Below are 11,384 nucleotides of genomic sequence, written 5' to 3'. Positions count from 1 at the left end.
TATACATCTCTGGAATGTTAGATAATGAACCAGCTGGCAACATCGCAAATCTGAATTTATGCTTCCTAACCTCAGTTTCTACCCGTTACTCAATGTATAAGGCATAAATCAAATAAAAATGTCCAAAGCCGCCGACAAAGCATTGAGTTTATTGCGCGCCCTCCCCAGGCTAACGCTGGGCAACATCAGAGACAATCCGGGCAGCAGAAGGGTAAATATAAACGTCTAACTAACCTAATCTAATTGAAGTGCTTGTAGTGTCGCAAAAGGGGCAGAGGCCAACACGGCGGTGACAAACATGGTGCTGGCAACAAGGGATCCGGCCAGAGGCAGAATTACATGCGATTGGGCTACGAAACCGGCAATAATCCCTTTTATTTGAGGTTCCCCCATGAACCGTACTACAAGGGTCACCAGTATATATAACTTTTATGATGTATGTTGAACAAATATTTATAATAAATGTTTTAGTTTGAGGCGACAATACCCACCTTTATCTTTGTTGGATTTGCAAAAAATGATTGACTCGAACAGGTTAGACAGCTCAAAACCCATTGATTTGGTTGCTCTATTGAACACTGGCTTATACAAACTGTTCCCTGACCAAAAACAATTTGGTGTGAACTTAACTGATGAAGGGGCTGACCTTTTTAAGTCCAAAATTAACATAGAAGTCCAATGGGCTAGTGAATTAGTAATTGCAGCCATTGAGAAGAATGGAGGAGTCATTACTACAGCCTATTACGACCAACATAGTATCCAAGCAATGTTAAACACCAAAAAATTCTTTGAAAGGGGCATCCCAATACCCAAAAGAATGATACCACCACCAGATGCACTTGAATATTACACAGACCCGGCAAACAGGGGTTATTTGGCTGATCCCGAGAAAATATCGCAGGAGAGATTGGTTTTGGCCCAGAAATATGGCTACACGTTGCCTAAGATTGAGGAGGACAAGGAATATGAGGTTTTGACAAAGAGGAAAGACCCCAGGCAAATTTTCTTTGGCTTAAACCCAGGCTGGGTTGTCAACTTGAAGGAAAAAGTTATTCTCAAGCCCCAAGATGAAGAACTGGTTGAATATTATAAGTCATAGATTGTTGTTGTATAGTTGAAATAAATTAGTTACTAAAACCTTATTTTTCCCTTAAAATTTGCCTTAATAAATAAATAATAAAATAATATTAATACAACTTGTTGGATAATAAAACGTTGAAAATATATGAAATTTATTTGGCATAAAATACTTTTTACAAAATATATATGATTAATAAAAAATTAAAAATAAAAAATTCATTATTGAGCACAGCATGGCAATTTCAAGTTTAGAGGCTGGTCATGGCCGGAGGCCTGGCGTACGCCTTGGGTATGAACCCGTACTTCCTGGTTTTGGGGGCGTAGGCCCACAGCCACCCGTCCACCGTTTGATTGTTCAGATCCGCATAAATCCAGTCGCCCCTGCGTACGGTCAGGTCGTCCGGCGCCTGTGCCTTGTAATCGTAAAGCATCACCAGTTCGGTGCCGTGGTACCGCAAATCGTCCGCACTGGACGTCGTTAAAGCATGAGAATTCGTCTGATTGGCGAAGCCGCCACCGCAATTTTGATTAGTCGCATTCAAGTGTCCTTGTATCACATTATCGGCCGGGTATACAAAGCCTGAAGGTATGAAACCCTCCTGGCCATCACTACGCACGATCCAGTACCAATCTGGATCCTCCCTGTTCAACACTGGAATTGAAAACGTTCAGTTTTTGATGGTTTACGTGGTTAAGTAACGAGTACCTGTGACGAATTCGCCCCTTTCAACGGAGACGTCGTTTTCGTCGCGTGCTATGAAGGTGTAGAGAACAATGTACCTGCCTGAAGGGTCCTTGGAAAAGGGGGACATATCAGGTTCTGAATGGATGCTGACGGGCGAGGCGGCGCCGGTGCCGTGCTTCTTACCCAGCGAGTCGCAGTCACTTGTGTCCACACCTGCTGCATCACTAAAAAAAAATGATTTAATTGGGAATCCAATTAGATAACAATTATGCATTTATTTGATTTGGCTCAATTACCATTCAAGATTAGTGTCAGAGCTGTCACCAGAAGCTAGCTGGGCCTCCCTGGGAAGCTTTTTCTTGATGGCCAGCTCAGCCAAGTGATTATTGTAGGGGGTGCAGTATGAGTAGGGTATGAATCCCTCCTGTCTTGTGTCCAGGTCTATCACATAGACCCAGTCGTTTTCACGGTATAAAATATTAACAATCTAAAAAATTGTAACTTAGAAGTGGTACCAAAGAGTAAATTGATGTGAGCTTACTTGTCCCCTTTTGACTTCAAGTTCATCATCTACACAAGGTGTGAAGTCATGCAGCACCACCATTTTACTGTCAGGAGACAGTCCATGTTCCTTTTCAATGCCAACCCTGACGAGGGTCTCAATACTGGCGGAGCCGGTGATCCGGCCCATTCCCGGGGTGACCCCATTTGTCCTTGCCAGATCCTTTTCCAGATCAACACTGGAAGCTACAAAGACATTTCATTCATCAATCCTTTTATCTTACCCCCTTTATATCTAGTGACAACTAAGTTGCCCAGATCCAATAAGATTTTACAGTAAGAACCCGGACAAAAAGATGCAAGTGGAATAACTGTAAATCCTACTGTACGAAAAAAACCAGCTCTTCAAACGTCCAAAACACGTACACAAACCAAATGGGTTTGCAAAAACCACCGATAAAACTGAGACGGCGTCGAATTGGAACAATGGATAAGCCTACTTACATTTTTTCTTTTTGCCCCTGCGTATACGGACGGGGCATAGAAATGCCATTTTTTCCGAGATTTGTTTACATCATTTACGAACGATTAGCAACGAACGCACTCCACTCACGGCGAACACAATGACCCCGTATCCTTCATAATTATTGAGCCAAACTCTAGTTTGCCTTTGACTGTTTCAGTGCAGTAAATAAAAACAGTTAATGAAATGAAAGTTCCCAACAGGTGACTTGCCTTACCTGTTGTGAGGCCGCTGCGGTTTGAAATGTGGCGCGAAACAATAGGTCTTGAGCTAACAATTTTTTTTTAAATGTTTTTAACTATAATAAAATCTCCAACTATCGATTAAAAGAACTTAAATAAATAAAATAAATAACTTAAATACTACTAATTTACTTATACACGTTAGATGAAGTTAAGAACTGGAGAGAAAAAAGCAATAGCAAAACAAAATAATTGTTAATTTATCTTGTTCTTCTTAAGTCAAGAAAGTTATGAATTGTTATAAACTTCGAATTTTAACAAGTAGAAATTTAAATATTGATAAATATTAAATATAATGTAATCTTGATAAACCAATCAGATTTTCTATGCTTAAAAGTATATTTTTTCCGTAATATTAAACAACTTAACTATGTTAAAAAACTAATTACATTTTTTTAAAACATGGATATTGTCTCACTATTGTAATTCTAAAAAATAATAGTTAATATTTTTTATAAATAATATGAAAAACTTCTAATCTAATCAGATATTTTTAAGCTTAAAATATTTACTTTTTTAACTATTATTTCGAAGAATATAAAAAATATAAAAATATTCAAAATTTTAAATATTTTTATCATAACATTCATAATTTAAATTATTTAAAAAATATACAGATATTTTATACAAAAAATTATGTTTCTCCATGATATTGAGATCAAATACTATTTAGAAAACTACAAAAATAAGCTTCAGGAGATTTTAATGCTGAAGTAAAAAAGAAACTCAGAAAATATTAAAATAAGTAAATTAACATAAATAAAATAAATAAAATATATGAAATGAATAAAATAAATAAAATAAGTAAAATAAATAAAGTAATAAATAAAATAAATAAAATAAATAAAATAAATAAAATAAATAAAATTAATAAAATAAAGAAAATAAAATAAATAAAATAAATAAATAAAAGGTAAATATTTTTTTATATTATTTGAAATTTTTATATTAATTTAATACATTTTTTAAATATCAATTAATGCGTTGATCTTAATATCTTAAAGTAACAATTTACTTTTTTTAATATATTTAGAATTTAAATTATCAATTCTCATTTTTTAAGCTTAATATTTCAAATTTTATAAATTTAAAATAACAATTTTAACTTTATTTTATTTAAATTGATATTTTTAATTATTTTACTTTAATATTTTAAATCGAATATAATTTTTTATAAGAAAACATGTTAAACTTGTCTGAAAAATAAAAAAAATAAGAATCTAATCCTGACGATCCAGACAGATATTTTGTACAAAAAAATATTAAATTATTATTAAAAAATACTAATTATATTTTTCTAAAATGTGCATATTTAATTACGATTGTATATTTAAAGTTTACATATTTTTTATAAGAAGACATGTTAAGCTTGTTTGAAAAATAGAAAAATAAGTATCAAATCATGACGATCCAATTAGATTTTTATACAAAAAATTATGTTTTCCTTCGACAAAGACAACCTAAATTATTGAATATTTAATTAATATTGTATATCTAAAATTTACATGTCATTATTTTTTTATACGAATGTTAAATGTTAAATCTATCAGAAAATAAGAAAAATAAGTATTTATTTTCAGTTATCTAATTAGATTTTATGTTTATTTAATATGTTCTTCCATAATATTTAAAATAGCTACTATTTAAAAAAATGCAATTATAAACTATATTTTACTAAATTGTAAATATTTCATAACTGTACTATACCTAAAATTTACATAAGTCATTATTTTTTTACAGAAAATATGTTAAGCCTGTCCGAACATAAAAATTATAGTTAAACAGTCCCAATTTGATAAACGACATTTTTCCCAAACCTAATCAATAATTACGTCGATACAAAAGACATTTTATTAGCATACTTCACGTGATTTATGTGTTTATAATCTACGTGAAAAAAAAAAAAATTAATGTTGGCGCAGTCATCTCCGATGGTTCGCCCAATACATCACCAAAACGAACAGAATAAAAAAAACGAAAATAAAATTAATGGACGGACAAATTCGTGGCCGGTGGGACGATATTATCATTTAAAAACTTAATTTAGATAATAAATTCGTGCCGTATTGACGAAAGTGCATAGTAATCAGTGAAAGTTCTTCGCCGGACGATCCGATGCTCGAGACTATTTTCCCGGTGTCTAGTCCAGCGCCAGTGGCGTTGCGCCCGAAAACATTGACCTTGGAGTTACCCCACTGGTTATTTTTTGTTTATTGATTTTTAGTTAAATCCGAAAAAATCACTTTATGCGAAGTAAAATCCAGGAGATTTAAATGCTGGAGTAAAAGGGAAACCCAAAAAATATTAAAATAAGTAAATTAAGATAAATATATTAATTAAAATAAATAATAAAATAAATGAATAAAAGAAATAAAATAGATAAAATAAATAAAATAAAGTCAAATCCGAAAAATAACGTTTTTCAACATAAACTCTAGGAGATGTTAATGCTGAAGTAAAAAAGAAACCCAGAAAATATTAAAATAACTAAATTCAAATAAATATAGTAATTAAAAATATAAAAACAATAAAAAAATAAAATAAATAAATAAAACCTAAATAAAAAAACAATAAAAATAAAATAAAATAATAAATAAATAAAATATATAAAATAAATAAAATAAATAAAATAAATAAAATAAATAAAATAAATAAAATAAATAAAATAAATAAAATAAATAAAATAAATAAAATAAATAAAATAAATAAAATAAATAAAATAAATAAAATAAATAAAATAAATAAAATAAATAAAATAAATAAAATAAATAAAATAAATAAAATAAATAAAATAAATAAAATAAACAAAATAAATAAAATAAATAAATAAAACGTAAATATTTGTTTATATTATCTGAAGTTTTTATATTAATTTAATACATTTTTTAAATATTAATTAATACATTGATCTTAAGATCAATTTATATTAATATTTTTAGAATTTAAATTATCATAAATGGAATAAATGGAATAAATGGAATAAATGGAATAAATGGAATAAATGGAATAAATGGAATAAATGGAATAAATGGAATAAATGGAATAAATGGAATAAATGGAATAAATGGAATAAATGGAATAAATGGAATAAATGGAATAAATGGAATAAATGGAATAAATGGAATAAATGGAATAAATGGAATAAATGGAATAAATGGAATAAATGGAATAAATGGAATAAATGGAATAAATGGAATAAATGGAATAAATGGAATAAATGGAATAAATGGAATAAATGGAATAAATGGAATAAATGGAATAAATGGAATAAATGGAATAAATGGAATAAATGGAATAAATGGAATAAATGGAATAAATGGAATAAATGGAATAAATGGAATAAATGGAATAAATGGAATAACTGGAATAAATGGAATAAATGGAATAAATGGAATAAATGGAATAAATGGAATAAATGGAATAACTGGAATAAATGGAATAAATGGAATAAATGGAGTAAATGGACTAAATTAAATAAATGGAATAAATGGAGTAAATGGAATAAATGGAGTAAATGGAGTAAATGGAGTAAATGGAGTAAATGGAGTAAATGGAGTAAATGGAGTAAATGGAGTAAATGGAATAAATGGAATAAATGGAATAAATGGAATAAATGGAAAAAATGGAAAAAATGGAATAAATGGAATAAATGGAATAAATGGAATAATAAACAGAATAAATAGAACAAACAAACAGAATAAATAGAATACAATATGTAGAATAAATAAAAAACAAATCAATTTATGACGTTTTCAAAAAAAAAAAAACAAAAAAAATTGAGAAAGTGTAATCCTGATAATTTGTTGTTCATAATGATTAAGTATTTAAATGAATTCTAGACAATAATTGAAACACAAGGTACCAATAAGACAAAATAGAAGTTTAATGAGTAATTTTCTACTTCATTTTATGAATGAAATCTGCTATTGTTATGTCAACAAAAACAATTTCATAGTTTAATTCAAATTTATATGGTCAGAATGTTCAGAGAAGAAGAATCAGGAAATGATTAACAAGAAATTATGATCACAATCAATTTTGTTGTTTTGCTATTTGTACCTTTCCAAATTTAATTCATCACTTACAATTAAATCGTTCTTAACAGTTGATAAATATTTATTTACATAAATTATTCACCGTTATAACCGAAATTGTGTATAATTTATTTTCATCGAAACAATTAAAATAGTCATCAGCCAAAAATTTATCTCCGAAATCGCACTTTTACCGGTAAATTATTCGAGTCGCGTGCATCATAAATATTGTATTATACGCACCCCGCGCTTAATTTTGGCGACGTGCCCAACAAATCGGACGGCCGTTGAATTTTGAGTTCGTCGCAAATTCCCACACACCCACATCCATACGTTTGGTTCATTTCGGGATATTTGCATAGGTAAACAATTGTTAGTGGTCAATCTGAAACGAATCATTCCTTTTTATTGGTTTGAGCCCTTCAGTATTGATTAATTATTGACCACCTAGAATATTTTTAATCAAAACGTATCAATGACACCAGTTTAAAAACTTGTGTCGCATTTTTTTTGTTGAAGTTTTAAGTTTTCTATCGATCCAAACGTTAAATTTGAGTTAAAGAAGCCACAGAAGAAAGTTTCTACACTTTTAGTGCAAACTAGTGTAATAATTATACCTTGTTTGATATTTTTTATCGGTCCTCTTTTGACGGATGTACCAAATTAATTCAATTGCACACTTCACGACAAAGTGCTAATGTGTGTTGAAATTATGCAAATTCAATTCAGGAGACTTAAAAAGTGAAATTGAATTAAACGAAGAAAGTAATTAGTGTTTTCCTAACTCGAGTACCCTCGATACAGTTCTGTTCACTGAACAATGGAGATGGAGATGATTAGCTCGAGGGGATCACGTCCACTTCAGCCAAATAATCGTTTGAACAACTATTATATCTTATGTGAATCGTACCCCAAAATTTAAAATGTAGATAATAATGTACATTCTTTTGCTGTTAGGTAATAAATTAAAGGAAAAAAATGCACTTCCACAACAAATAAATGGAATTCAAGTGCTTTCTAATCTGTGATTGATATGAACTTACATAAAAGAGTTGAAAAATTTGCGTGGGACCCGTCCTAAAAATACATATTGTTGCCCAAGCTTGTAATTGATATGGTCGACAACACCAACCGTGATTTCGATTGTCGTCCGGAATATTTAATTGAAACGTCAACTTTTAATTAATCGCCGATTTTATTACAGAGACACAAAATAATTTAATGCACATTATTAATTTAATGTTATTGCTGATAGTATTTGTGAAAATTTCACTGTTATTCGCTTTCCAAGGTGTCAACAACTAAATAAGTTATTATCTACGTAAAATTGCTTTACAATTAAGTTATTAAAATACATGTTTCCGCATAACGGGCACCCCTATATTTATTTCAAAAATTAACAAGTAAAATCATTAGATTTGTTATTGAATATTGAAATTTTGATGCATTTTTGTGTGGGTTTTTGCAAATTAGTTTGATAATTATAATTTGAATATTTTAAATTATCATTATCAAAATTGTATAAAGTTTCTAAAATTGAATATTAATTTAATAAAATATTAATGAAAAAGGTTTAAATATAATATGACCAAAGGAATACTTAAGGACAAACTGTTAATTGTTCTTTGACTTTTTGAAGGCACATAACACTGATTCTATATTTTAATAACAATAAAATGTAACCAGAAAAACGAATGTAATGTGTGATCTTTACTTTCTCGTATGTTCTTTAATAAAAGTATTAAGTATATGGTAAAACTAATATTATTTATTTTCTAAAATAGTAAAATATGTTTTATTTAATGTATTATTAATATTTAAAAATGTTTTTTATAGACAACATAATATCTTTGTACATAAACGGTGTAGGGATGATGTAAATATTTATTTTTATTGCACTTTTATATATTTATCTACAACTATATTCTAATCACATATTTTTTAAGAAGTTTTGAATAAAACCTTAACTTAAATTGTATTTTAATATTTTTTCAATATTATTTTAGGTTTATATTTATTTACATTTTTAATAATTAACCAATTATCACTTTATTTTAAATTATTCCTTTAATATTACAATTTATTTTATTATTTTAATTCTATTTAAAACAAAATCATTAATTAAAATTTGTCAATTACAATTTTTTAAGTAGTGGAATATTTTTTTTTATTGTATTTTTAGATATTTTAATTATTTTTTACAGTTTACAATTTTATAAATGTTAGTGAAATATTTATTATAATTTAATACAAAATATACTTTGAAAAAATGTAATTAATTAATGGCATCATTAATTTTTTTCAAACAATATAATTTTTATTTATGATTTTGTAAAAAAAATCTTAATTTTAGATTTGATAGTTTAATAGATTTTATGAGTTAAAATTATCAAGTTGTCATTTAATATATATTATAATTTTTTTTTAATAATAAAGATTCTCTGTATTATTATAGATTTTTCTTATTTTATTAAAAATTATTTAAATGTTTCTTTCAGTATTCAGTAAGTTATTAATATTAATATTATTTATAATTAATATTTTTAATTAGTTTTTTAAAATTATAATTATGTATTTGTTAAAATTAGAACAAAAGAGAACATTAGTAATTAATTAGTAAAATAAAATGTTTCAGGTTAAATAAATTTATACATTTTCAAGTGACAACTATTACTAATTTCTTTTTTTAATTTGAAAAACTATTTTAATAAATTATCACATTATTTTAAATATTTTTTTATATTATTTTTAGTACTATTTAAAACAAAAGTAATAACTAAATTTTGTATTATTTGTTATATTTTATAATTTACTACTATTATATTATTTTTAATTCTATAATATTTGAGTTGTTAATTAACATTTCTTAGTTTAAATGGACACATTTTATGATTAAAATATTTAATTATTTAATCTATTAGGCTAAAACATAATTTAAACTATAATATTTTAGATTTTTAAGTAATAACATTAATATTTTAAGTAATAACATTAATATTAACTTAAATTATTTTGTTAATATTTAATATATAATTTTGTTAATAGAATTTATTATTATGTAAAACTAAAATATTTATTTGATTATTAAATTTATTATTAAATTTTAATTTAAATATAATTATTATATTTTTCAATCCAATAATTTATAATATTATACAATTTTTTATATCATTTTTATTAATAATTAAATTTAGTAATATTTGTGTAATATTATTCATAATATTTTTCAATTTCCTATTTTTATATTATTTTTAATTTTATAATATTTAAAACAAGATCATTCATTGACATTTGTTGGTTTAAAGAAACATATTTTTTGATTGAAATATATAATTATTTAATATATCAGGCTAAAATTTAATTTAAATCATAATTTTATTTTTAATAAAATTAATTAATTATTACTCTATAATATTTTAAATTGTTATGTAATAACTATTTATTTAATTATTAAATCTTAATTTAAATATATTATATAATTTAATATATATTTTATATTTTTTAGTCTAATAATTTTCAATATAATTTAAAATGTTTATATTATTTTGAAAAATTATTTTAATAAATTATCACATTATTTTAAATTAATTTTTTAATATTATTTATTTTTTATATGATTTTTAGTACTATTTAAAATAAAAGTAATAATTAAATTTTGTATTATTAGTGTAATATTCATATTTTATAATTTACTATTATTCTATAATAATTAAAGAAATCTTTAATTAAAATTTATTGATTTAGAGGGACACATTTACTATATTTTTAGATATTTTTCTAATATTGTTAATAAATAATTATTTTTTAATTTTAGTAATTAATTAGTAAAATAAAATTTTAAAATATTAATAAATAAAAATATGAAAATTTTTAATGTACATTTTAATAATTTATAATATTTTACAATTTTATAAATCTTAGGAAAATGTTATATTTTTTACATAATTATATTATATTTTTTTATAAAATTTTTTATTAGGTAGTAATTTTATATTTATATTCTAATAATAATAATAATTTTGATATTTTTTAAATTATTCTTTTAATATGTTATAATTTATTTCTTATTATACCTTTATTTCTGTTTGTACTATTTAAATCAAAAGCACTATTTAAATTTTATAAGCATAACTTTTATAATGTTTAAAATTAAAGGAGTATTTAAATTATGAAACATACATTTAACTAAATTTCCATTTATATTTTTTACAAAAAATGTGACATTATTTTAAATTTATCTTTAAATATTTCATAATTTATTAAATTTATAATATTTTTAATATTATGTAAAATTAAATTATTAATTATGTCCTTTCAAA

General features: G+C 25.3%; 2 protein-coding genes across 2 annotated transcripts; one reads left to right on the top strand and one right to left on the bottom strand.

Annotated features, from left to right (window-relative positions):
* Positions 1-38: 38 nt before the first annotated feature.
* Positions 39-1,137, top strand: LOC109600294 (39S ribosomal protein L15, mitochondrial). Its single transcript, XM_020016422.2, has 3 exons — positions 39-211; positions 259-416; positions 472-1,137. The coding sequence occupies exons 1-3, from the start codon at positions 119-121 to the stop codon at positions 1,097-1,099; spliced, it is 879 nt and encodes a 292-aa protein (XP_019871981.2). The 5' UTR covers positions 39-118; the 3' UTR covers positions 1,100-1,137.
* Positions 1,138-1,215: 78 nt separating this feature from the next.
* Positions 1,216-2,959, bottom strand: LOC109600293 (SH3 domain-containing protein Dlish). The gene is made up of 5 exons (XM_020016421.2): positions 2,771-2,959; positions 2,307-2,512; positions 2,062-2,252; positions 1,787-1,989; positions 1,216-1,732 (listed from the first exon to the last, which is right to left on the bottom strand). Exons 1-5 carry the CDS (start codon positions 2,817-2,819, stop codon positions 1,329-1,331), a joined length of 1,053 nt encoding a protein of 350 aa, XP_019871980.1. The 5' UTR covers positions 2,820-2,959; the 3' UTR covers positions 1,216-1,328.
* Positions 2,960-11,384: the final 8,425 nt, after the last annotated feature.

Source organism: Aethina tumida, chromosome 4 (assembly GCF_024364675.1).
Source record: "Aethina tumida isolate Nest 87 chromosome 4, icAetTumi1.1, whole genome shotgun sequence".
In the NCBI taxonomy this organism is placed as follows: Eukaryota; Metazoa; Arthropoda; class Insecta; order Coleoptera; family Nitidulidae; genus Aethina; species Aethina tumida.
This window is presented reverse-complemented; position numbering and strand designations above follow the sequence as displayed.

Bases quoted from the DNA above. Each gene is read 5' to 3' on its own strand.
- LOC109600294 (XM_020016422.2), top strand. From the start codon at position 119: ATGTCCAAAGCCGCCGACAAAGCATTGAGTTTATTGCGCGCCCTCCCC. The intron at 212-258 runs GTAAATATAAAC...AAGTGCTTGTAG, and splicing joins ACAATCCGGGCAGCAGAAGG to TGTCGCAAAAGGGGCAGAGG. The intron at 417-471 runs GTATATATAACT...TAAATGTTTTAG, and splicing joins CCGTACTACAAGGGTCACCA to TTTGAGGCGACAATACCCAC.
- LOC109600293 (XM_020016421.2), bottom strand. From the start codon at position 2,819: ATGGCATTTCTATGCCCCGTCCGTATACGCAGGGGCAAAAAGAAAAAA. The intron at 2,513-2,770 runs GTAAGTAGGCTT...ATGTCTTTGTAG, and splicing joins CAGGGGCAAAAAGAAAAAAT to CTTCCAGTGTTGATCTGGAA. The intron at 1,990-2,061 runs GTAATTGAGCCA...ATTTTTTTTTAG, and splicing joins TCTGACACTAATCTTGAATG to TGATGCAGCAGGTGTGGACA.